Raw genomic sequence first — 23,415 nt, forward strand, 5'->3', positions numbered from 1 at the left:
GCAGCCACCACGCCTCGGAGTCACTTGATCTTCTTCCCGTGCTTTCAGCTGAACAAAATCGTAACGAAGTGGCCGTGTTCAGAACGTATAATACATGTAGGTTGTGCAATGAAGAGGTGGCTCCTGGCTGGAGTCCAAGCTAATACCTCCTCTCCGACTGCCACGTTGCCTGAGGTTCGATCGACCCGACTTTCGAACCCATATGGTGACCTTCATGGACCACCCCGGGGTACCCTATAAAATCACAGTGCTGTGAACAAAAAAACACATATTCTTGTATTGAGCAATTCTTGATGGTCCTACTGGGTAGTCCCCCAAAAAGGGACTTGACAGCAATGATCGACGGACTCGACAACACGCCATGAAGCTCTTACATCTCCTGTCTGTCGTGGCCGTCCTGTGGCCCGTGACCGAGGCTGGGCCCGAGCTTTCCGTGCGTGACCACAACAAGAACAAGACGGCCTCCAAGCGCCCGACGATACGCGTCCCGCTCGATCCGAGCACGCAGCACACGCCGGTGGACCCGGCGCTCGCCCACTTGCGGCCGCCAGCGCCGCGGTTTCCGGCCGAGTACGATATGTTTGTGGGCCTTTCGGCTTTTCGCGACGGCGCGCGCTGCGGGTACACGGTCTTTACCGGGTTTTCCCGGGCGACGCGGCCCGACAAGCTCTACTTTGGCATCGTCGACCAGCTCCTCGAGGCCGACCTCTCGTGCATTGACGCCTACTGCGCGCTCGCCGCCGAGGCGTGGCCAAAATGGCCATGCAAGTACCGCGACCAGATCCGCATCGACTCACGTGACGCGGCTGCGTCGCGCGGGCCAACGTACGCGCGTCACTTCCAGCAGGATTTGGTCCGCGACGAGGAGTTTTGCCTCCAGCTCGACGCGCACAGCGAGTTCACGACGCAGTGGGACACGCTCCTCGTGCAGGAGTGGCAGCGCACCGAGAACGAGATGGCTGTGCTCACGACGTACCTGCACAACATTGACTCGCACATCCTGTCCGATGGCACCAACCTCGGTACGTGACTTTGCCAAAGGCAATATTTCCACCGCCAGACTAGGGGCCCGCACGGCGCCGCACATTTGCCAAACGACCCGCGGCGGCTCTGGGAATGTCCGCAATGTCGCCGCCGACCTCATTTACGACTCGGAGCGGCCGCAGCTCGGCGCGCTCTGGGGCGCGGGCCTCTCGTTCAGCAAGTGCCACGCCGAGAAGCGCGTGCTCATCGACTCGCACACGCTGTGGATGTTTGACGGCGAAGAGTTCCTCCGCGCGTCGCACCTCTGGACGCACGGCTACGACCTCTACTCGCCCAGCACCCGCGGCCTAGTGGTCTACCACAACTACACGAGCGTCCCTGCCAAGTACGACGCAGTCAAGGTTGCATGCACCAAAGCGTCTTTGTAGGTACTTTGACCTGCGCGTCGACATGCAGGCCAAGCATCTCGAGACGGCGCGCGCCAACAACCGCGTCAAGTACCTCGTCGGTGTGCCCTTTGTCGGCGAAATCGACGCCGAAGAACTCGACATCTACGGCTGGGGCACGGTCCGGTCGTTCGCCGCGTACCTCAACTACTCGGGGCTCGTCTTTGAGCCAAACGTACCGGACAAACAGTCGTGCAAGCAGCTGCACTGGGTGCCGTACGAGGATGCGTCGGCCATTGAAGCGCTGCTGCCGGGGTGGACACCGGCGACGGTGGCGCCACCGACCGCCGCCATGCGCAAGCCAGCGTCCATGCGCCGTCAAAAAGGCGTGTTGCCGTCGGTGGCGGCGCGACAAAATGAGAGCTCGGCGCTGCCTGCGATGTGCTTTCTCGCGTTGATCCTCGCGGTCTTTGTGGCGCTCTTGGCGTGGCCCCGAACGCACCTGCAAAAGACGCAGTAATAGACATTCAACGACAACTTGTCCATGCAACTAACATCGTGACGCGCTCCTGTACACACGACAGTCGACGTGGGACTTAAGGACTACCGCGACGAGAGGAGGAGTGCGGTCGTGTGGCGCTGACAGTACTCGTGGAACTCTGACAATCGGCGGTACACGTCCGCCGCAGCGCTTCGCTGAGCCGGGTCGACGTGCACGCAGCTCGCAATCACCTCTGCAATCTCCAACGGACACTTGGTCGTTGGCGCAGGTCGGAAGAAGCCGGCAGCAATGTCCTGGAGGCCGTCGCGCAGCGTCTCGTCGCTAGTGGCTTTCGCCTCGAGCGCGCAACCGTGGTCCATCTCGCACATGAGTACTCCAAGCGCGTAGACGTCGGCGGCCACCGTCGGGCAGCCGCCGGCGCACACTTCGGGCGCGACGGTCGCCACGCGCGTCGTCGTCGCCGACCGGAAGCCGTCGAGCTTGGCCGCGCCCGTGGCCGCAATCCAAACACTTTCCGAGTGCACTTGGCCGTGCACATGTGTCTTCTCGCAGTGGAGGTACTTGAGCGCCCGCGCAAGGTCCCGCGCAATCGAGAGCCGCGTCACGAGGCCCGTCACGCTCGTCCAGCCAAAGGTGGGGTCGCCGGCGCAAGTGGTCATGTAGTCGTAGAGAGACCCGAGCGGACAGGCCTCCTCGACGACTGCAATGTCAAACGACGTGCTCCAAAAGACACCGATGCAGCGGACGACGTTGTCATGGCACATCGACGTGCAGAGGCGGATCTCTTGCATGAAGCGGTCCATGTCGGCGCCCGTTTGCAGTTGACGAACGACGACCGGCATCTGCGTCGGAGTCCAGACGCCGTCGTAGCGCCCGCCCATTGCATCGGTCGAGACCAGTCGGCGCAGCTGGATGTCGGTGCGTGGAAGCCGCCACGACGCGATCGACGCGTCGAAGCGCACGTCGTGCTCCGAGACGATCGAGCCCCGGGTCGTTTGGCGCTTGTAGACAGTGTCCATGTGATCGCTCTGGTCCCGCCGGGCACGCCGGAGGAGCACGACCAAAACGACGACGACCAAGGCGATGGCAACACCGAGTGCGATCGACGTCGCTGTCGCACTCGTATCGCCGCCGCTCGACGTAGACACGGTATACACGTCCGTGGGCGTCGGTGGCACCACCGTCGTCGTCGTTGCGGGAGCAACGCCAAAGGTACTTGGCGCGCTCTGTGACGCCAAGACGCAGACGTTGAGCGTACCGCCGAGCAGCGACTGTACGGTTCCGTTGCATGTGGGCGGCAGCGTAATGCTGACGTTGTGCCCCACCGTGGAGAGTGTTGCAAGCACGCCAAACGACGCTGGCGAGACGGCAATGTCCAGCAGCCGCGCGTGGCTCAAGTCCCTACGCCAGACGTGAGCCGTCACGTCGCCATACCCAACGAGCGACGCACAGGCTGCCGAGGCTCGGTGGAAAGGTGACGTTGTGGATGGACTGCAGCGGCGTGCCCGACAAGTTTCTAATGCGTGGATCTCAGCACACCGACTGCAAGGACGCTGTCGTACAAGCGCTGCAGAGTCGTTGGCAGCGCAAAGTTGCTCCCGAGGGCGTGAAAGGCTTGGTTCACGAGCGATCTAATGCAAGCATTCTGAGCGAGGCAGCGTCCGTGGCGCGTCGTACAGTTCGAGGAGGTGCAGTTGTCGCCCGACTTCGTCGACGCTAAAGTCCCCAAAGCTCGTCATGCCATTGTCGCGAAGCACTCTAGTCAAACGCTCATGAACGTCTCGTGAGGTAGAGATTCCTACACTGCGGGAACATTGGGCAGGCGCTCGACGCGGGCGATCGGGACGCCGTCCAAGCTGCCGTCCGCCATGGCATCGCTTGACGTGATGGTTTGGATCGGGTGACCAGCGCTGTCGAGCACGCATGCGATACCAGCGCAGGGCGTCGTCACCAAGACGCTTGGGTTGGCGACGGCGCCGATGGTTGCAGCGAGCCCCAGCGTCGCGCAAAGCAACGCCATGGAACGACAAAGAAGAATGACGGAAGCCTTGCCATGCTCGGGTGGAGGTCGATGTAATGGCCGCGATCTTCCTCGATTGGTCCATGCGATGTCGGCAGCGACGAGATGCAAAGCTAATCGCACCCAACAGCTACTGGGCCTATCATACATTGAGGCTTCGGCCACTTGAATGGGACGACTGTTCACTACGATAGAATTGCCGGTCACTGCCAAGTAGAAGTGACTAAGAGGTTGCTTGTAATATGTACTTGGTAGTACGCGAGAACATACTGGAGGCTCTCAGGGACTCTTTGACAACAGCTTCAGTCGACGACAGAGCTGTGCAGTGATCATGGTCGGCGTCCAGACTGCCACGTGTCCAGCAGTGTTTTACTGAATAGTATCCGGATGCCGCATAGAATCACTTGGTGTTTGTATGAATAGAGTTGCCATCCGGAAAGCAACCAACATGACGTGGCACCTTGCTGCTTGTTCTGCACCAAATCTTCGTTCGGCAGAGTGAGAATTGGTCACCATGCATACATATATTCATTTCTGTTACTTGGTCGTCGCCTCTAGAGCGAGACCGAATTCGTGTTGATAGCGAGAAAGCGCGTCAGTGCGAGTCGACGACCCACATCGTCCGCTTGATCATTTAGGAGATAACGCGAAACACGTTCATGTATAACGTTCTAGATAAGACGAGTAAACTGATCCTAAATTGCTTGTGTGAGGACCACACCATGATTGAAGCCTGAGTTGTGGTGCATCACCACGGACTAAACGATTGAACTGAAAGTTAGTTGATTCGCATGAATCAGCACTGTCCAAAAGCGGTTTAAAACATGCGCGTTAATCAGGTGTTTTTAACATAATAGGTGTATCAAACACTTTTGTGATTCGGCGGGCAGCGATGGCCGACCCGATGGCCGCTGCCATGCAGCAATACACGGCGTCCATGCAGGCTCAGTTCGCCGCCGTCATGGACAAGGTGCGGTCCAGCATGGAGCAGAGCTCGGGCATGGCCGGCATGATGAACGACATGCTGGAGAACCTCCTCCTCCAGAGCCTGCGCGTGATCTGCGTCGTCGCGCCCAGTCCATCGATGGCCGTGGACGTCCGGGCCACCAACCTCGGCACGATCCCGATCCCAGTTGTTGCCGTTTCCATTGCGCTGCGTCCACACGGGCGCCAGGATGCCGAGTACGAGCTGTTGACGCGGTCGGTGCCACAAGACCTCGCTGTGCACGACGCGATCAACGTTGTCGTGCCACTGGCGCTGCCGTCTCTCGGCCAGTACGACGGCCGCATCGCGGTGTCGTGCGTCAGCCCTGGCACTGGCAAGCGCCTTGAGGCGACGCACGAATTTAGCGTCTATTACCTCCAGCAGCTCAGCATCGAGCGCGCGACAATCACGGTTCCGGATGGCCCCGCGACGATCGTGCGAGGCCTGGACCTCGCCAAGCTGCGCGACCTCTTGCGCTTGTCCCCACGGGACGCTTTGGCCACACACGGCGGGTACCAGCTTCTCGGCCCGAATCATGATACGTGGTTTGTGCTGCAGCTGCTCGATGGCGACAGCACACACGCCGACGTCAGTGTCGTCGCCTCGAGCTCGTCGCCAATCGACGCGGGTACCATCTCACACGAGCTCACCTTGCTTGCGGGCTCACGTCGGACAGTCCAGCCACGCGGCTAGCTATCTACTTGTCCGCATAAGTCGTAACAACGGTCCTACGGTGGAATGAGCCGCTCCGTAGCGAGTACTACAGTTTTCTACGATAGGAGAGCCAAGGCACGTTTGCATCACTGTGGCTGGTGCCTTCTACACGCCTTGCCTCGCCTCACCATCGCTGTCTGGTCGCATCAGGCTCGCCGTCGACAGGCGACCCTGGAGCCCTTGGCGCGTTCGACCAAATCAGCCCACCGTCGATCGCGAAGTGCGGGAATAGTACGGCAGCTCTGGCAAGATAGTATCTCGCCACCTCTCGCTACAGTGAGAGGAAAAAGACGCCGAGGGCACTATCTACTACGCTCAAGTGGACTCGCTTCAACAACGTTTCTCTGATCAAAGCTCGTCGAGCAGCTGGTTTGTGTATGCGCAGCAGCTGCAGAACGACCGTTGCACGTCGTCGGAACTTGATTAGGCGCGTAGTACGTTCAACGCGGAAGCAACGTAACTGGCCAGACGCATTCCAAGCACATCGTGCGTTTCGGGTACGTGGCCCGACTCGCGGTAGCCGAAACCAACTCAGACTCACATCAGCGCAACGTTGGATGTTGAATGTACCTGTTAACCACGGCGTTCTGCATCGCACGCGGGACTGCCATTTGGTGACCGCCCTAGATGCGGAGCTAGCGTTCGGAACCAATTCAGCGCGACGTTGGTCGTCGAGGGCAGTGACGTTGGGGTCGTGGCCTTTCTAGCGGCCCGCCTTGCGCGAAACGTGGCAGTAAGCTGTGACGTGCACCCCAAGAGACCAACCGGACGACGATCGTCGAGTATTGGAGCAAATGCGCGCAAAAGGGGCTTTGATTCTAGGGTTAGGGTATATTTTAAATAACGTGGCTAATACAACCCCCGCGGGTCTTGGTGCTGGAGGTGGTGGTAATTCTCGGGCATACCCACCGGCGCGTACCGGTCGAGCGGCTGGAGCTGGTACACGGTCGCTTGCGCATACATTGTGTGTTCAGGATACGGTGCGTACGCCTGTTGTTGCTGGAGGAGCTCCATACGCGGCGGCTCGTCGTATTGCTGGTACATGGCGTGCATGTTGTTGCCCGTAGTATAGTCCATGTGCTCTTGTTGTTGTTGATGCTGCTGCTGCTTGAGCGGCTCGTAGTACTCGAAATGCGTCGCTTCGGCCTTGAAGCACCCGCTCGACGTTTGCTCGTACACGTCCACGTACGGCTCGAACGCGCTCTGCGGGATCTCGGCGAGGACGCGGTCTGTCTGTTCCTTCTTCAGCGACGCGTGGACGTTGAGGCCGTCGGCGTCGTAGACGGCGTTGGGGATGCGAACGGCTGCGACAGGCGCCGGAAAATGGTTGGAGCACATACCTTGCTTGCGCGCGGGGCGGTTGCAATCGTCGACCGAGCATCGGCGACCGCCACCGTGCTCTGCGCAGAAGCCGCCGCCGCGGTCGTTCTTCTTGCAACCGTCAAACTGGCACATGCGGTTGCCGCCGTGGCTTGCGCAAAGACCGTTGCGCTGGGCGCCCTTGTCGCATCCGGGCGTCCGGCACCGGTGGCCGCCGCCGTGCATGCGGCAAAAGCCGCCGCCCTGACTGCTCTTATTGCAGTGGGGAATTTGGCAACGAAGGCCGCCGCCGTGGGACTTGCAGAGCCCGTTGCTCTGCGACGACCGGTTGCAGTCGGCGATCGAGCAGCGCTTGCCACCGCCGTGGCGGATGCAGTAGCCTTTGCCTTGGCTCGAGCGCATGCAGCCCGCGACCATGCAGCGGAGACCGCCGCCGTGCGCCTTGCAGAGACCTTTCGAGCGCACCTTCTTGTCGCAGTGGGGGTATGTGCAGAGACGGATGCTGCTCATGCTGGGCGACGAGGCTGCCGACGACGACAGGGTGTCCTTGAAGTGCAGGAGCGACGAGACGTCCACGGACATGGCGGTAGTTGGATGCGTCTGCCCGAGCATGGAAAATCAAAAGTGTCAATGCTATCGGTCGCAGCTGGAAAGAGTCGGACGAGCATACGCGCTTCAAGGATTGCAGTGCGATCACGAATTTTAGACCCCTGACTCTCTGCGAGCACGTGGCACGGGCACCCACCGTGTATACGCACGAGTAACACGCGATGTGCTCCGTCTTCTAGCCAAAGTTGGACAATTATACGTAAGTCATCCCACAGCTGAGGCGATTGCAACACATCCTTCTCTCGTCGTACGGCAATTTTCCTTTTTTTCACATCATTGATGCTTGGATTTTGCATCACATCCGACGCCGACGACCCCAATCATGTGTTCCGGCAGCCTGTGGTGAGCCGGCCAAAATGCGGCATGCCACGCCCTCTTCTTCTGAAGCTGCCAAGGCTCAGAACGATCTCCCTCTATCTTGTTCAAGCAACGGCTCTGTTTGTTGCGAATTGTCGAGGTCTTGGCTTGATAACTGGTTCCTGACGCTGACAGCGCCGTACGTCGAGTGTGAGTAATGCCTGTATGAGTAATGATTGTGGCTTGCATACCACTTTGCAGTTGCGCTCTGCCTTGAACATGAGCGCGCGCCAAGCTTCCTGCCTCAGAAAGGCGCGCCCCGTCGATGGCTGTTGCGAGTGTCTACTAGTATGGCCTATGCCACCGGCGGCGCCACAACCGCAGCGCATCCAAGGTTACGCGGGTGCTGGGTGCTTGCGGACGCAGAGAAATGCTCAGTATCGACATGTCGGCACTTGTCACCTCTTCACGCTGCCCTCGCAAGCAGCTTGAGGCAGCCACGTGGTGCGGCTGCGTTCCCCGAATCTGCGGCGCCGTGACTCACACGTGCGACGAAGAGGTCATGTCAGCCCTTCTTACACAGACACGATCATCCTACTCTCTCGTCGTCGAATGCGTCGATGGCCGATGCAGGCGTCGATGCAGGCGCCATCACCGCGGCTTCGTCTACCACGTAGGGTGGTGTATTACTGTATGGTACTACAAGGCCTACGCACTAATAATCGGCCAATTGAGCGCGTCCGGCTATTTGTTGGGGCCACGTGTTGCCATCGATCAGTCAGTCACGCCGTAATGGGCTTCCGGAAGGATGTGGTGTAGAGGCCGCTGGGTGCTCGACCCCGATCTTTCCTCGAGTCGCCACCGACGCAACGTCGTCGTCGTCGCAGCTGTCGCTATGTCCGTTGATGTTTTTGGCCCGTGTCACGACGCGTCACGAGAGATTGGTCAAGTTACTCAAACTGGATAGATGGTTATCGTAGGACAAGCATACGAAGTAATGAAATGCCTCCTACAATGCCAATTGCATCGGAATAAAGTCCGCGTCGTTGTTTAGTCCATGGTCCGACTTGCTCAAGCGGCTTCCTGTAACGTGCACGGCGGTAACTTTAGGAAGAAAAATGGGCCATAGAGCCGCTGTGTAGACGTGTCTGTAGACCGTGTACACACGTCCGAGATCGAGAACGCGAGTCAGACAGGACCAAGCATCGCAGTGCAGCGGACACTGCGGACACGGAGACGTCAGCGCAGACAGATTCTTCCATGCCATGGGCAACTGCAAGCGCACGCTTCAAGGAACGCGCTCTCAATATAGGTGCTGCCAAGGTCCGATGTTCGCACAGCCGTTGGACGAGCCTGCGTCGAGTCTACTACGGAACTGTCGTTTTGACTCATGTTATAATGCAGAGCAGGCGGCGTGGTCGGACCACGCACTTATGGCTACATAGCCGGCACGAATCACTTGCGAGAAGACTTGAAGTCCACGGGTGCATACGTCTCTAGCCAGCGCAGTGACATATTCGCCGTGTTGAAGTTGGTCGCGTCTGAATACACCAACAATTGCGACACAGTCGAGTGCGAAGACTGTATGCGCGCTAGCACAAGCTACACTTGTGCATCGTCCGTGCTCAGGTGTGTGGGCAACGCGTTGCAGCCGTGCATCATCTGCCCACTCTTGGTCCAGCCCCGAAAAGATCGCGCCAATCCCCACAGCGTATTCGGCGTGCGCCAATCAGCACCCGATCCTCGCCTGGAAACCGCCAATCAGAGGCGTCCCCGAGCCATCGTGCCCCCTGCCTGGCCATGCAACGCGCACGCGAGAGATTTTATTTGAGGCAACTACGAGTTGCAGCGTTGAAGTATACTACAAACGCGCGTCTATGATGCTACATCAAAGGACTAAGCTTCAAGGCTGCAGCATAAGATTCAGGCTCTTGATAAGATTATTGTTCTCCATGACGCATGACCTAACGGTCACCATTTGCTGTACGTATACTAGCTTTTGTACGTCGAGCGTGCAATGCTAGTGCGCGGTTGTGCACCGTCCACAACCCTAATTTGTGGCAGAATAAGGACGGTCCAAGATCGCAGAGTGGAGTTTCGACCAATCCCTGAGCCTCCTTCGTAACGACCAATGAAAACGCAGGGATCTGTGGAAAGTGCACCAATCGAGGCGTCGAACCGAGATCCGCAGACCCGAAGCGTCACCACCGAGCCAGGATGTACCAGCAGATGAAGGACGGTGCGAGCCCGCGCATGCGCCGTGCCATAGGACTCATGCACACTCAAAGTAGGCGGCAGCTACACCTCGACGGTGTACGGCCATATTCGCGACCAAAAGTACGACGAAGCCGTCCGCATCCTGCAGATCGAGCTGCAGAACCACCCGTGCAGCCGCGCCGCCTTGTCGCTCCTCGGTAGCACCACAAACGTCTTCGTGTTTCTGATATGTCTATTCATGCGTAGGCTACTGCTACTACCATATGCAGAGCTTTCACAATGCCGTGTCCATGTACGAGCAGCTCTGCAAGCTCTTTCCGGACGTTGAAGACTACCACCTCTACTATGCCCAGTCGCTCTACAAGGCAAGCTCTACAGCTCGTGACGCTGCATCGTCATCTTCTCGATGCTGTGTAGGCGGGCCAGTACGATGCGGCGTCGCGCAAGGCCAGCCAGTTGGAAAGTGAGCAGTACTCCCACCGCGTACCTACATTGCCGCCGATGAATACAATGCATCAGACACGACGTAGGTGGCGCTGCTGCGGTCGGCCATCTACTATGAGCAAAACGACATCAAGGCGACGCAGTCGATTCTCGACCAGTGTCTCCGCGACGATCCGACCACGGTAGCCATTGTGCGTTCGAATCCCAAAATGTAAGAATCGTAGGTGGTGTTTGACGGTGCGATCGAGTACAAAGAAGGACGCTTTGAAGAAGCCAAGAAGAAATTCAATGACGCCATGAACGTCTTGGGGTATATACGTCTTTGCGGCGAGCCAAGGCGTGACGCCGCGACGTAGCTACCAGTCGGATCTGTGCTACAACATTGCACTCTGCTACTTTCGCCTCAAGCAGTATGGCAACGCGATGCGCCAAATCGCTGAAATTATCGAAAAAGGCGTACGCTGCCCGGGTTCGAAGTGGCGATTTCACATCTCGTAGGTGCGCGATCACCCCGAGTTGAGCGTCGGCAGCAAGAGTGAGAGCAACACGGACGTCAAGAGTGTTCGCAACTCGACAGTGCTGCGCGAGGTCGAATACCTAATCGACTTGACGACTAGAAAAGCATCTAACAATGTATAGACGGCGCTTGTGGAGGCGTTCAACCTCAAGGCTGCGATCGAGTACGACATGAAGAACTTCAAGGTACTCTCAATGACTTGTACAATTCGCTTGAATGAACTAGGGCTCACGCGACGCCCTCCTCGACATGCCGCCGCGGGCCGAAGAGGAGCTCGACTCGGTACGCTCTTCCGTTTAAAACGGCAAAAGGTGCTCAGACGCAACAGGTGTCGTTGCACAACTTTGCTCTTATGAACATGGACGTGGACCCGAACGGCGGCTTCAAGAAGCTCAATTTTCTTTTGCAAAACCCTCCGTTTCCCGTCGAGACGTTCTCCAACCTCTTGGTACAGCTCAACAGGGTCCAGACTGTGTACGATTGGCTGTGGTAGATCCTCTACATGAAGCACGGGTTCCACGACCTCATGGCCGACGTGCTCGCCGAGAACACGCACTTGACGTTCCAACTGCTCTCAAAAGACTTTTTCGAGTTTGTGGATGCGAGCGTCACGGTATATTTTCGATTTCAACAAATTACAAATTGTGGGAATAGCTCCAAACGTCCCCCGAAGAGGCGTACCGCAAGTACGACGATTTGGCGACCAAGCACGTCGAGATACTGCGCAAGCTCACGCAAAAGATCCAAGCCGCCCGCATCGCGCAGTCCAACGACGAGATCAAGGCAAGCTTGAAAGCCTACGACGACGCGCTCGAGGACTTTATGCCGGTGCTTATGGCCCAAGGTTCGATCCTCGCCCCTTGCACGTATTTTCTCACAGCAAGTCGCAGCCAACATTTACTGGGACCGCGGCAACTACGCCCAAGTCGAAAAGATTTTTCGGCAAACGGCCGAGTTTTGCTCCGAGCACGAAAGCTGGAAGCTCAATGTTGCCCACGTCTTCTTCCTCCAAGGCAACAAGTACGAGCAAGCGATCCAGTACTACGAGCCATTCGTCAAGAAGCACCAAGTACCACAACGAATTGTGCCCTACGATTCTCACATTTCGCGATAGGAAAACCTCCTGGAGGTGCAGGCCATCATCCTCGCCAACCTCTGCGTCTGCTACGTCATGAACACGGACAACGAAAAGGTACGCCGTAGCGCGTACGTCATCAGCTCACACTAGGGGTAGGCCGAAGAGCTCCTGCGGTCGATTGAGCGCGAAGAGGAGGAAGAGTCGGCGCGGGACCCCGAGAAGCGGCTCTTCCATCTCTGCATCGTCAACCTTGTCATCGGGACGCTCTACTGCTCCAAGAACAACTACGACTTTGGCATCTGCCGCGTCATGAAGGTACGTCTCCACGTCCCATCCTCTAGGTCCTCTATAAATGACTAGAGCATGGAGCCGTACCATCGTAAACTGGGCACCGACACATGGTATTGACTCGAGCGTCGTCTTCTTGCCGCCAGCACTGCGCGTAGGTACTACGCCAAGCGCTGCTTCATGGGCCTGGCGCTCACGCTGGCCAAACACATGACGACGATCCGAGACTCGACCATGGCCGACATCCTCGTACGAAAATACGCGTGAGCGTGGGCTAAGAACGCGGTAGGACTTCCTGGACGCCGCCGACACTCACGGCGCCGACATTCCGACGACGACTGGGGTCGGACCACGGGCAACGCGAACTTCGTCTTATTGTTTCTAGATGGAGGCGGCGGCTGGCAACAACGACATGGTGGCCCACACCGTGAGCTACGAGGTACCGACCCACGGCGCTGTGCTGCCTACGACTACGATTAGGCGCGCGTGCTCAAGCGCATCTTCCTCAAGCTTCGGGGATAAGCCTGTCAACGACTGCATATATGACTCAGTACATACCATCGATCGCCAAATAAGTTCTCTTCGCAAGCTTAGAGCAGAGACGGAGATAATTCATAGGAGGTGTATTAGTTACAAGCTAAACCGAAGCGTGAAAGGTGTTCGCGTCCTCTGCCGCCTGTCTGAAGACGCCGAGGGGGCCGAGCGTTTTTGAGTCCATGGATCTGTGGATCCAAGCAGATGAAAGGCCCGATACCGCGGTTATTTCATGTCGCAAGCCATATGCTTGACGCCGCATGTCGCCCAGGGGAAAGGGGTGAGGGTAGTTGGGGAAGGTTATGAGTGCAAGGAGCCTCGCAGCGCACGGGGGAGGAGGGGAGGGTGTAGGAGGCATTTCTTGCGTGCCACTGGGCTTTCTAGGAAAGGAGGTGTTGGGCATAGTTGTGTTGGAGCTCACCAGTTGGGGCGGGGTAGAGGTTGTATCACCATTTTACATGTCTTAGATCCACAGATCCATGGACTTGAACCCCTCCGCCCCGCCGAGGGTGTCGCCAGCCGTACTTATGCGAATATCTAAAACAACGTATACGTCCTGCAAAGTACGCTGTCCTCAAAACCGGACTTTAGTCGACTTATCGTATTGCCACTGGCTGTAACCTGTGAGAATGCATATTTACACTTTACCGATCGACCTCTAAAGCAAATTAGCTGTGAAGGACCGCCCACAAACCCGTGATACATGATACACCGCATTAATGGATCAAAAGCAAAGACTGTATAAGTTTTGCCACGTGGCATTGGAGTCCCTGCCCGCGGTGGCTCATCTTCCTCTTCCTCCGACCGTAGCACCGCCCGCCCGCTCCTCGGCCCAGCATGGTTGACACGTATGGACGCAGCCGGCCGCGGCAAGCCAACATCATCAACGCGCGCAGTCGGCTTCACTCGCCTCTCTTCCGCCACGGGCGCTCGGCCACGTCCAGCAGGGCCGACGACGACGGCAACGACGACGGCAGTGCCGACGACCCGCTCGTCCGAGAGACGCCCTTGTACCGCCACAAGCAGTCCTTCTTTGGGCAGGACTTTGATGCGACCGTTGCAGCCTCGGCGCCCGTGCGGGCCAGCCCCATGGCGGTCGCCTCCGACAGCGGCCGGCCGCCGGTCCGTGGCGGCGCTGCCCGCTCGTCGGCCGGCTCGACGTTGGACGAAGGAACGCACGGCGAGTGCCACTCGGAGAGCGCGCTCGATACCAATTGGGACGCGCCGCTCTTGACGGCCGAGAACATTGGCAGGGCATTCTCGTCCGTCTCGCGCGCCGGCAGCGCGTCGCAGCTGCGCGCCGTGAGCAGCGAAGTCTCAGACTCGCTCTCGCGCATGAAGATGCGCAAGCAAGAGATCGAGATGGCGTCGCTCGTGCACAAGGTCCAGTCGCAGCTCCGCACGATGGAAGACGTCATTAAGGAGCTCCAGAACGAACACGCGATCAAGAACGAGATGATCAAGAAGCAGATGAACGAGACGAACCGCATTCTCGCCGAGCGCGACCAGCTCCAAATGGAGCTCCGTAGCGCGTCCCAGAAGAGCGCGTCGCCCATCTCGAACGACATGACGCACCTCCGCAGCTCGCTCCAGTCGTTCATGCAGCAGACGGAGCAGACGCAGTTCCTCATGATGGAGCAGCTCAAGAGCATCGAGTCGAGCAAAGGGTCGCCGCAGCGCCGCCACTCGGTCGACGCGCAAAAGATCGAAGCGTCTGTCAAGTCGGCCATGTCCGAGTTTGCCTCACTGCAGCAAAACATGATGCAAGCCCTTGCGCCGCCGACACTGCCGACACCACCGGTCGCTGACAAGCCAGTTGAGAAGTCGGTTGAGAAGTCGGTTGAGAAGCCGCGGTCGCTCCCGCCCGTCAAGACCGCGTCGTCGGCGTGGAAGACGGCTTTCTTTGCGATGATTGGCATCTGGCTCGTCACACTTGGTGTTGGCGCAGCCCAGCACTTGTACGGCCTCGACCTCGTCGCGTTTGTGGCGCAAGAGACGCGCGAAATGCACGTCCTCGTTGAGACACTCCAGGACATCGAGACGGTGCCTGACGCCACGACGCCGACGTCGCCCACCATTGACATCGTCGCGGACGTGGTCACGGTCCAAGTCAACACGGACGGCGCCGTCGACGCGCGTGTTGAGGACGCCTTTGTCAACGTCACTTCGGCCGACGACGACGTCGATGCGACGGAAGAGGACAGCGGCATCGCCGATACGGCTACCACCAGCCATGTCGACAACGGGGTCCGTGATGTCACCAAAGACTACGAAAGCGTCGGCAACAGTGACGCCGACGCATCTGCCGTAGATGCCAAAGAAGATGTTGTTGACGTCCAGGAAGGACCCGCCAAGCAAGTCATCGTCGAAGAGATCCAGGACGTCGTCATTGAAGAGGTCACGGACGTCGTCATTGAAGAGGTCACGGAAGCTGAAGATGCAAAGGAACGCGTTGAAGAGATCAAGCAAGAAGAGGTCGCGGACGACACCGTGGAGGAGGTCAAGGACGAGGTTGTCAAGGTCAAGGACGACGTTGTTGACGTGCCGACGACAAACGATGAAGCGATTGGCGGTGATACGAAGGAAGCCGATGACGTTGTAAGCTCGGATGCTACCGATGCCCTGGACGTCGTCAACGTCACTGCGACTGCCAACCCCGAGTCCAACGCCACAGCGCTCGTCGTCGACGCGGTACCGTTGTCGGTAGCCGTCGTTGAGGTGACCACGGACGTCTCGAGCGAGATTGTTTTGGGTGTCGAGACCGCTTCGAATGCGTCGGTCGCGATCGTCGAGGCCGTGGATGCCTCAAATGCCAACGAAGCCACCTCCGTCGACGCCGCTGATAACGCAGACGAGACCGACGGGCCAACGCCCGTCGACGTCGAAGCCTCGGTCGATATCGAGTCGAACGTTGACGACGACAGCGCACCTGAAGTTGGCGAGGCGTCTCCACTCACCAAGCACGACCAAGCCGCGGACGAGACGTCGGAGGCCTCATCTGAAACGCCGGAAGCGTCCAAGCAAGTGCCAGAAGCCATCGTGGACGAGTCGCCGGACGCCTTTGCGCAAGAGCCGGAAGCCACGAAGGACAAAGCGCCGGAAGCCACGAAGGACCCCACGCCCGGAGCGTCGAAGGAAGAGCCCGAAGCCACCAAGGACGAGAGCTCCGAACCCGAGCTTGTGGCGGCCAACGATGCGCCCGAAATTGCTGCGTCGCAAGATGCGGCGCTTGTGGCCATTGTGACGCAGTTCAGCGCGTACACCAACGTCACGTCGCACGCGCTGAACACGTCGGCGGTGCCTGCCGACGTCACGACAGCAACCGACGACGCTTCCATCCAAGCCGATTCTGCGACGACTGACGCGGACGCTGACGTCGTCGACGAGCCGGCCGTCAACGCTGACGCCGAGCCAGTTGTCATCAGCGCTGTAGACGTGGAAGAGGCGACCAAGGCGCCCGTCTCGGACAGCGCGCCTGTTGAAATTGAGCTTGAAGCCTCGGAGGACATCGCTCCCTTCGACATGAGCGCCGCCGACGTCGTCGGCGCATCTGCGTCCGACAAAGCCACCTCGGACAACACGATCTCGGACGACACGCTCGTGGAGGACGCTGCCACGACCGTCGCCACGTCGGACGACGCACCGACGTCAAGCCAAGACGCGGGGGCCGAATCCAAGGTCGTCACCAGCGAGCTAACGTCGTCCAGCGACAAGCCCACCGTGCTCAGTGCGGCGGCCAAGGCCCTCGAGTCGCTGCTCGCGGACAAGTAGTGTCGTCTTTCTAATTTAACGTCGCTTTGATACCTTGATACCTTGATACTGTATTACGGTTGTCTCACTCTATTTCGAGATGTCGGCCAAGACGAGCCGCGAGTGCCGGGTGCTGGCGTCGGCCAAGGCGCTCGGACTCTCGGTCGGCGACGGCGTCTCGGCGGCCGACGCACTTCGCAGCCACAACGCGCCAAAGGACGAGGTCTTTGACAAGACTCTCTACTCGACGACGCGCATTTTTCTGCGGCAAATCGCCCGCCACAAGGCGCTGCCCAAGCACGCGCGCGGGAAAAAGGCCAACTCCGCGCCCGTCGCCTCGCTCAAGTGCATTCTCCTCGCCGACAACAACCGGCACCGGTACATTCCCTACCACCGTAACTAAGATCTAGTCGAAATGGTAGCCGCGACGCCTTGGCGCTCCAGCTCGACGGCGCCTTCAAGGTCCTCTTAGCGAGCTCGGTCCGGGACGTGCTCCAGGTCGTGCAGATGTTTACGGTGCACCTCGTCTTTGTACGTGCGGCCATCGGACGCGACTCGGCGGCGACCATGTTGGACGCACTTCGGCACAAGGGCGTCGCGATCCCCGTCGTCGTCGGCACGTCCCGCTTTCTCGACGAAGACAACCCGGTGCGATAATATGTCGTTGATTTTTGGCTCAGAAGCGCTAGGACATGCTTCGGGCGTGCCTGGAGCGCGGCGCCCTTGGCCATTTGGACGACAGTGTGCTGACGTCGCTCCAGCTGCGCGATCGGCTTCTCGAGCTCATCGAGGCGTTGGGCGCCGTCGACAAGGTGTCGTCTGATTCCACCCGAAGAAAAGACAACTTGTCCTCTTCTAGGAATGCCAAACGTTCAAGAACGTCGAGTCCAAAGTGGCGCGTCGTCGCTCGACGCTGGCGCTTAAGTCGGGCGCGTCAACGTCCGTGCTCTCGTCGATCATGCAGCGCCGGGGCAGTACGCTGGTGACAGCGGCGTCGTCTGCGAACCTCCGTCGGCCCAGCGATTCCAAGCTCGAAGAGGTCGATACCAAAATCTTCGATCGCCAAATGCTCATGCAGAAGCGCGCGCAAGTCGCATCCGCACTGCAAGTCGACCACTCGGCGCTGGGGCTCACGGCGACGCCGGCTCCGTCGCCACTGCCGGTGGATTTGCAACGGACGCCGGTGCCCAAGCCGACGCGCAACGACATCAACAAGAACGTGTACACGCACCCGCACAAAGTGGCGGCCGTCGTGCAGGCGTTCGACTACGACCGGCGGACGCGCCCCGAAAAGTCGGTCGCATGCCAAGTACGAGCCTCTTCTCGTACCTATGTTCGTATCGTACGGTACTAGGAGCCACTGCTGGAGCACTGCCTGGCGCTGGACCCAAAGACGCTGGGCGCAGCCGCCGAGAGCCGACTCAACAAAGCCTACCTCTTCTACGCGCAGGGTCGACTGGACATGACGATCCATTGGTGCTCCAATGCACTCGCAACCGAACCGTTCAATCTCCCGAAATGGTAGACAGCGCAAGCGGCAGCATTTGAGGTATAGAGCGTGTAGGGTGCACCTGCTGCGCGGGGCTGCGCACGACAAGCTTGGCGACCACGCGCTCGCACTGCACGACTTTACCGCCGCCGTCGCCATCGACGCCAAATGCCACGAGGCCCACTTCAATGCGAGCGTCGCCTTGCTCAAGCTCGGACGTGACAAGGACGCGCTCGCGGCCATCGAGCGTGCGCAGGCGAGCGCCGAGGGCAGTTGCCCCAGCTACATGCGCAACTACGCGCTGATTCTTCGACGTCTCGGCCGGTTCGACGACGCCCGCGTCGCGTACGCGCAACTGGACCCGTCCCAGAGCGACGACGACATCGATGCGTCCCTTGACGGCCTTCTCGAGTCCCTTGGGCTCCGCGGCGGGCTCCTCGATGCGCTTTTCTGCCAGTCCAAGGTCGACAAGGCGGGGTTCTTTGCCAAATCCGGCGAGCGCTCGGACGAGATGCTCGATGCGATGGCCGCCGTCCTCCGCAGCTTTGACTTTTTTGTGCGGATGCCCGACGACGTCGTCCGCCGCGTGTGCCAAGCCGGCAACTTTACCGTCATCCGGTGCGGTGACGCGTTCGAACTCGCGGCCGCCATGCCGACTGCCTTCTACGTCTGCGTCAGCGGCACGCTCAGCGTCCACGCCAACCTCAAGCTCAGCGCCCACGAAGCCGTCGCGACCGCGAGCACCTTGCGGCTGCACGCCGGCGCCATTTTCGGTGCGACACCCATCCTGCTGGATATATCAACTGTGGCGTCTAGGCTGCGTCGGCTACAGCGTCTCGAACCTCATGATGTACCTTGCGGACGAGCGCACCGAGGTGCTCTACTTGGCGCCAAAGATCTTCAAAGCGACGCTCGAGCCGCAGTGGATCCTCGAACAGCACGCTCGCTTCGCCACCTTCCGCCGGTCGCCCGTCTTTCGCAGTCTCTCGGACTCGGAGCTCGGGCACATCGTGTCGCACTCGATCCTCGCCCGGTTCACCAAAGGGTCGGTCATCATCGCGCAGGGCAGCGTGCCCAAGCACCTCTACCTCCTCTACAAAGGCATCTGCCGCTTCCAACAAACCTTCGCCGACGGAACCAACGACACCTCTGAGAGCGCGCCACCGACAACGGCACTCGCACCACCGGTGGCTCCGTTCCACCACTTGCTAGCGGACGCAAGCTGGCCACTGGGCTACACGCGTCCAGCCCCGACGCTGGCGCAGGCAACGTCCATGCCGCAGCTCGACGTGCGCCGGTCCTTGTCGCGAGCGAAACGCGCAACCAACGGCGGCGCGCTCCCGGCCATCACGTACGAGTTGTACCCACCCGCGCTCTTTGGCGAGACGGCTTACTTGGAGGCTTCTCAAAAAGCCAAATGGTACGGCAAATATCACGTTGTGATTGAGATTGAGAATGGACTGTAGCTCGATCATTGCCAACACACTGGTGGAGGTTCTCGCCGTCGATGTGCATCAGCTCAAGTCGCTCTCGACGGCCAAGGACCTCTTGATGGCGATCGCTCGGTACGCACCCATGTACGTCGACGCTGCCCGCGCCGAGAAGCTCCAAGCCGACCACGACGCATGGACCGAGGTCCGGGGCAAAGAAGCTCTGTTGCTCAACAAGGCGCGCTGGCCCATTCAAAAGGTACTTCGAGTTTTGGAGAGGGCGTGACATCGCCGCGTAGAGTCGACTGCGCTTCCTGCCCAACGGCAGCTCTCTCGTCTTGCCCGACGAGTGCATCGTCACTAGCCCCAAGCGCTAATCAAGTCTCAAGTGGTAGGAAGGACATGGCTCGTGAAATGCAACATGGCGCATTAATGTACATTGTATATTCGAATGTTTAGGACGAGGTAGGAATACCAAAGTAGTGCTTGGTGTAGTCGTCCGCGTCAAAGATGAGAAACTTGTACGCGTTGAAGCTGAGCTCGTTCCCGATGAAGAAGTCGTTGAGGCCGTAGCGGACCCCCGCGGGGCTCTTGTGCGGTCCGCGCTCGAGGAACTTGCCGCTCACGATGCCCGAGTTGCGCTGCTCCGGCTCGTAGATCGAGATGGTGTCGTCCGCAAGGTAAAACGTCACAATGAACCGCCGCGCCGCTTGCTCGCGCCGACTCGAGACCATGCGCGCGCTGAAGCGGAGGAGCTTGTGGTCGTTCGTCGTCATCTTGATAAAGTCCTTCTTGGGGACTTTGGGCACCAAATGCGTCACGGAGCCCATCGAGTCTACGGTCGCCACAGCATGAGACATCGGGAAAAAGCTTGCAATGTCGAGCGAATACATACCTTCTTCGGTGCCGTAGCCCGTGTACGGCGGCGGCGCGGGTTTCTCGTTCTCCTTGGGCGCCGGGGGTGTGTACTTTGGCGCTTCGAGGTCGAGGTTCCACGCCTCCTTGTAGTACGCGCGCGTGTACTCGTCGGCGTCGACGAGTTTGAGCGAACGGCTGTAGACGTTGAGGACGGCGCCGACAAAGAGGTCGTCTTCGTTGTAGTAAGCGTCGCGGCCCGTCGGCTCTTCGACGCCGCGGTCCTGCTCGTCGTGGATCGCATGTTCCCACGCTTTCAAGAGGCGCGAGCGCGACAGAAGCAGCGGGAACGGGTCCCTGCCCGAGTTGGGCCGCTCGACCTCCTTGATCTCGATCGTATCGTCTTCGAGAAAGTAGTTGAGGCTGTACGGCGTGAGGTCGCCGTAGAGCTTTTGCCGGTCGTCGTACTCGCACTCGAAGTGCAGCACCTTGCGCGCGTTGGATAAGAACTTGGCCTTCTTGGCGCTGTTGAGCCCGTGGTTGCCGAGCGTCGCCTCCATAAACGTCTTGAGCGCGCTGTTCTTCTTGCCGTAAAAGTGACCGGGCTCGCCGCCGCAGAGCTTGGAGATCTCGTCGCGGGTCATGGTGTACTCGTCCTTTGGAATCTCAATGTTGCGCGACAGCTCAAACGCGTTCTCGGCGTAGTACGTCCGCGTGAACGCGTCGCAGCTGTAGAGCTTGAACGTGCGACCAAAGATCGGAAAGTTCATGCCAATGAAAATATCGTCAAAGCGGTAATGGCCCGCGTTGTTGGGCTTCATGAGCTTGCCGCGCTTGAGGTACGTGCCTTGGGGCAAGCCCGAGTTGGCGACGCGGTTCTCGATGATCTCAATCGTGTCGTCCTAGTCGCTGTCACCAACCCATTGCACTCGATTGGCCTACGCGCAAGTAGAAGAGCAGCATCGTGCGGCGAAGGCGAAAGAGCTCAGCCGGGCTCTCGTCGACCGTCTCTTCAAAGAAGGCGTAGAAGCGCAGCACCTACGGCGCTTCGATGAGTTGGCAAATTTGCATCTCGGTGGACGTACTTTGGTCGCATTCGCCGGCGCAAACTTGCTCTCTTCGAGCTCGGGCAGCTGGCCAATGTCGCGGGCGGTCGTCGTGAAGCGGCCCTCGTCGTGCTTGTCGGCGCGCGTCGCAAGCATCGACGGCTGCTGCGGCAGCGACGAGTCGATCATCATGCCCCGCACGAGCTTGAACTTCTGCTGCTTCCCATCCGGCGTGAGCTTGGCGGTGTAGTTGCCGCGGCCTAAGATCGGATTGCTCTTCTGGAAGACAGGCTGCGCCATGCTGCTGCTGCTGCTGCTGCTGCTCGCGGCCGACTGACAAGTCGCGATCGTTTTGAGCTATTTTTGATGCAATGTACGGTACGTTGTACGTACGTTTAATGTACTGCTGTACGTACGTCCCAACGGGTTTGTCCAAGTGTTTTAAACACGCCCGAGAGGGTGTTTCCAACCGCCTATGAGAGCGAGAGCGATACGCACGCACGCAGCCCTCACCCAAGGCGTCGCAGTACGATACCTTATACCTGCGCATCGCGTTGTCCCTTGGTAGCACCAAATGCGCGCTTGGAGCTTGCAGAGGTCGTGCGCGCGGCTTGTCCTGGGCGACTTGTGTATAAAACAAATTCTGTTCATTGGAGTGTACGAAACACCACCTGGCGCATTGGCAGCAGCGCTTGGAGTGCGATGGAGTCGCTGCCCGAAGCGAGCCCACCGTCGTGGCGGCTCGAGAAGCGCAAGTCCAAGTACGCGCAGGCGCGCGAGGTGCTCGAGGCAACCTTCTCGTCCACAGGCGTCGAGAGTGCCGTCCGGTCGCTGGAAGGGCTGTCCTTTCTGAGCTGGGACGAGTTCCATGCGTACCTCGACGCCTACGCCCGCGAGACGCACCAGGCGTATATCTCGCGCGATACGAAGCTCACAGCGCGCTACAACAACGAGCAAGTCAAGCGCCGCGTCAAGAACTTCACGCCCGTGCCACCCGAGTTCAAGCATGCTCGCGTCCGGTACGCACGTTGCAGTGCTGCGGTGGGTTGATGGCACGCTCGTGTAGCTACGACTGCAAGCACTCGCACTCGAACATGTCCAAGAACAAGAGCTTGCTCAAGGAAACGCGCGATGTCGACGCGGCCAAGCGAAAGCTGCGAGATGGCGCGTTCTACTCGGCCTGCCCCGTCAAGATGCACGTTCAAGTGCACCGGAACGAGGCCACGCACGGCGAGTGGCGCGTCCTCATCACGTCGCACGTACGACTGGCGACGTGGGCACTGCGGCGCCTTACCCTTTGAGTAGATGAATGTGCACAACCACGACGTGTCGGAGGACGTGCAGGCGCCGGTCGTCCATGGTCCGGTCCGCCTCGATGTGCCACGTATGCTGCCACTCAAGCCCGACGCCGCCAAGCGCCATGAAGCCATGGACGAACTCTTGGGCTTCTTCGCGACCTACCAAGCCGCAAGGTACGTTTCGCGAGCCTGGGTGGCCCCATGTAGCATCATGACGTGCAGAGAGGACCCGGACGCGTTCCAGCGGCGCTACTGCGACCTCCACACCTACATTTACCAGTCGCTGTGCGAAGACGCACCCAACGACCCGATGGACCCGGCGTTGCAGCTCTTTCAGAAGCTCCCGCGGCCCCACGTGCGCAAGGACAAACGACCCAAGTACACGCCCCCAACCTTTGAGATTTTGTAACAACTATAGTAGCTATTCGTTTAAGCTATACCATAGTATACGCTTAGTATGTTTTTTGCTTAGCTATCCTTGTGTGTGTCTCTAGTTCCGGCCCAACCACCAGGCGGTACATCCCAGAAGCAACCCTAACCACGTTCAAAGATAAGGGAATGTACAAAACACCTTAGGACACCCCAGCTAGGCGTCGAAAGAGTGGCGGCGCTCGGGAGTGGGATGACGGACGCGGCGACATCTAGTAGTTTG

General features: G+C 59.2%; 9 protein-coding genes across 10 annotated transcripts; 6 read left to right on the plus strand and 3 right to left on the minus strand.

Annotated features, from left to right (window-relative positions):
• The first annotated feature begins 327 nt into the window (after nt 1-327).
• Nucleotides 328-1,937, plus strand: SDRG_00524 (hypothetical protein). Its single transcript, XM_008606004.1, has 3 exons — nt 328-1,022; nt 1,066-1,369; nt 1,413-1,937. The coding sequence occupies exons 1-3, from the start codon at nt 362-364 to the stop codon at nt 1,888-1,890; spliced, it is 1,443 nt and encodes a 480-aa protein (XP_008604226.1). The 5' UTR covers nt 328-361; the 3' UTR covers nt 1,891-1,937.
• Nucleotides 1,938-1,973: 36 nt separating this feature from the next.
• SDRG_00525 (serine/threonine protein kinase) lies at nt 1,974-4,042 on the minus strand (the record flags this gene model as incomplete). Its single annotated transcript, XM_008606005.1, has 5 exons — nt 1,974-3,273; nt 3,323-3,388; nt 3,435-3,503; nt 3,550-3,630; nt 3,675-4,042. The coding sequence occupies 5 exons, from the start codon at nt 4,040-4,042 to the stop codon at nt 1,974-1,976; spliced, it is 1,884 nt and encodes a 627-aa protein (XP_008604227.1).
• A 717-nt stretch (nt 4,043-4,759) lies between these two features.
• On the plus strand, nt 4,760-5,829 carry SDRG_00526 (hypothetical protein). The gene has a single exon (XM_008606006.1). It carries the CDS (start codon nt 4,785-4,787, stop codon nt 5,568-5,570), a length of 786 nt encoding a protein of 261 aa, XP_008604228.1. The 5' UTR covers nt 4,760-4,784; the 3' UTR covers nt 5,571-5,829.
• A 557-nt stretch (nt 5,830-6,386) lies between these two features.
• On the minus strand, nt 6,387-7,523 carry SDRG_00527 (hypothetical protein; the record flags this gene model as incomplete). The annotated part of the gene is made up of 1 exon (XM_008606007.1): nt 6,387-7,523. The coding sequence occupies one exon, from the start codon at nt 7,521-7,523 to the stop codon at nt 6,441-6,443; it is 1,083 nt and encodes a 360-aa protein (XP_008604229.1). The 3' UTR covers nt 6,387-6,440.
• A 2,461-nt stretch (nt 7,524-9,984) lies between these two features.
• Nucleotides 9,985-13,008, plus strand: SDRG_00528. Of its 2 annotated transcripts, none has more exons than XM_008606008.1 (21): nt 9,985-10,056; nt 10,106-10,231; nt 10,281-10,399; nt 10,452-10,517; nt 10,565-10,660; nt 10,703-10,788; nt 10,835-10,934; nt 10,977-11,066; nt 11,118-11,180; nt 11,221-11,277; nt 11,324-11,443; nt 11,489-11,608; nt 11,650-11,839; nt 11,886-12,064; nt 12,110-12,187; nt 12,230-12,388; nt 12,434-12,474; nt 12,520-12,610; nt 12,651-12,704; nt 12,747-12,800; nt 12,842-13,008. In XM_008606008.1, the coding sequence occupies exons 1-21, from the start codon at nt 10,035-10,037 to the stop codon at nt 12,881-12,883; spliced, it is 1,953 nt and encodes a 650-aa protein (XP_008604230.1). In that variant the 5' UTR covers nt 9,985-10,034; the 3' UTR covers nt 12,884-13,008. The 2 variants fall into 2 exon arrangements, with proteins under 2 accessions (XP_008604230.1, XP_008604231.1); XM_008606009.1 differs by having other exon boundaries at nt 10,109-10,231.
• A 632-nt stretch (nt 13,009-13,640) lies between these two features.
• Nucleotides 13,641-16,712, plus strand: SDRG_00529 (hypothetical protein). The gene is made up of 2 exons (XM_008606010.1): nt 13,641-15,292; nt 15,317-16,712. Exons 1-2 carry the CDS (start codon nt 13,733-13,735, stop codon nt 16,664-16,666), a joined length of 2,910 nt encoding a protein of 969 aa, XP_008604232.1. The 5' UTR covers nt 13,641-13,732; the 3' UTR covers nt 16,667-16,712.
• Nucleotides 16,713-16,745: 33 nt separating this feature from the next.
• SDRG_00530 (hypothetical protein) lies at nt 16,746-20,016 on the plus strand (the record flags this gene model as incomplete). The annotated part of the gene is made up of 9 exons (XM_008606011.1): nt 16,746-17,023; nt 17,068-17,293; nt 17,335-17,457; nt 17,505-17,954; nt 18,000-18,166; nt 18,210-18,907; nt 18,951-19,554; nt 19,601-19,823; nt 19,864-20,016. 9 exons carry the CDS (start codon nt 16,746-16,748, stop codon nt 19,939-19,941), a joined length of 2,847 nt encoding a protein of 948 aa, XP_008604233.1. The 3' UTR covers nt 19,942-20,016.
• On the minus strand, nt 19,987-21,810 carry SDRG_00531 (hypothetical protein). Its single transcript, XM_008606012.1, has 4 exons — nt 21,505-21,810; nt 21,362-21,457; nt 20,460-21,321; nt 19,987-20,399 (listed from the first exon to the last, which is right to left on the minus strand). The coding sequence occupies exons 1-4, from the start codon at nt 21,763-21,765 to the stop codon at nt 20,020-20,022; spliced, it is 1,599 nt and encodes a 532-aa protein (XP_008604234.1). The 5' UTR covers nt 21,766-21,810; the 3' UTR covers nt 19,987-20,019.
• Nucleotides 21,811-22,126: 316 nt separating this feature from the next.
• On the plus strand, nt 22,127-23,235 carry SDRG_00532 (hypothetical protein). The gene is made up of 4 exons (XM_008606013.1): nt 22,127-22,484; nt 22,532-22,724; nt 22,771-22,937; nt 22,986-23,235. The coding sequence occupies exons 1-4, from the start codon at nt 22,168-22,170 to the stop codon at nt 23,170-23,172; spliced, it is 864 nt and encodes a 287-aa protein (XP_008604235.1). The 5' UTR covers nt 22,127-22,167; the 3' UTR covers nt 23,173-23,235.
• Nucleotides 23,236-23,415: the final 180 nt, after the last annotated feature.

Source organism: Saprolegnia diclina (genome assembly GCF_000281045.1).
Source record: "Saprolegnia diclina VS20 unplaced genomic scaffold supercont1.1, whole genome shotgun sequence".
Lineage (NCBI taxonomy): Eukaryota > Oomycota > Saprolegniomycetes > Saprolegniales > Saprolegniaceae > Saprolegnia > Saprolegnia diclina.

What these genes read in the sequence shown, in the direction of transcription:
- SDRG_00524 (XM_008606004.1), top strand. Translation starts at nt 362, where the DNA reads ATGAAGCTCTTACATCTCCTGTCTGTCGTGGCCGTCCTGTGGCCCGTG. An exon ending in GTCCGATGGCACCAACCTCG is followed by an intron (nt 1,023 to 1,065) that starts GTACGTGACTTT and finishes CCGCCAGACTAG; the next exon opens with GGGCCCGCACGGCGCCGCAC. An exon ending in TACACGAGCGTCCCTGCCAA is followed by an intron (nt 1,370 to 1,412) that starts GTACGACGCAGT and finishes GCGTCTTTGTAG; the next exon opens with GTACTTTGACCTGCGCGTCG.
- SDRG_00526 (XM_008606006.1), top strand. Translation starts at nt 4,785, where the DNA reads ATGGCCGACCCGATGGCCGCTGCCATGCAGCAATACACGGCGTCCATG.
- SDRG_00528 (XM_008606008.1), top strand. Translation starts at nt 10,035, where the DNA reads ATGTACCAGCAGATGAAGGACG. An exon ending in TCCGCGACGATCCGACCACG is followed by an intron (nt 10,661 to 10,702) that starts GTAGCCATTGTG and finishes TAAGAATCGTAG; the next exon opens with GTGGTGTTTGACGGTGCGAT. An exon ending in ACATTCCGACGACGACTGGG is followed by an intron (nt 12,705 to 12,746) that starts GTCGGACCACGG and finishes TATTGTTTCTAG; the next exon opens with ATGGAGGCGGCGGCTGGCAA.
- SDRG_00529 (XM_008606010.1), top strand. Translation starts at nt 13,733, where the DNA reads ATGGTTGACACGTATGGACGCAGCCGGCCGCGGCAAGCCAACATCATC. An exon ending in AGGACGTCGTCATTGAAGAG is followed by an intron (nt 15,293 to 15,316) that starts GTCACGGACGTC and finishes GTCATTGAAGAG; the next exon opens with GTCACGGAAGCTGAAGATGC.
- SDRG_00531 (XM_008606012.1), bottom strand. Translation starts at nt 21,765, where the DNA reads ATGGCGCAGCCTGTCTTCCAGAAGAGCAATCCGATCTTAGGCCGCGGC. An exon ending in CGCCGGCGAATGCGACCAAA is followed by an intron (nt 21,458 to 21,504) that starts GTACGTCCACCG and finishes GAAGCGCCGTAG; the next exon opens with GTGCTGCGCTTCTACGCCTT. An exon ending in GGGCTACGGCACCGAAGAAG is followed by an intron (nt 20,400 to 20,459) that starts GTATGTATTCGC and finishes TGGCGACCGTAG; the next exon opens with ACTCGATGGGCTCCGTGACG.
- SDRG_00532 (XM_008606013.1), top strand. Translation starts at nt 22,168, where the DNA reads ATGGAGTCGCTGCCCGAAGCGAGCCCACCGTCGTGGCGGCTCGAGAAG. An exon ending in TTCAAGCATGCTCGCGTCCG is followed by an intron (nt 22,485 to 22,531) that starts GTACGCACGTTG and finishes ACGCTCGTGTAG; the next exon opens with CTACGACTGCAAGCACTCGC. An exon ending in GCGACCTACCAAGCCGCAAG is followed by an intron (nt 22,938 to 22,985) that starts GTACGTTTCGCG and finishes CATGACGTGCAG; the next exon opens with AGAGGACCCGGACGCGTTCC.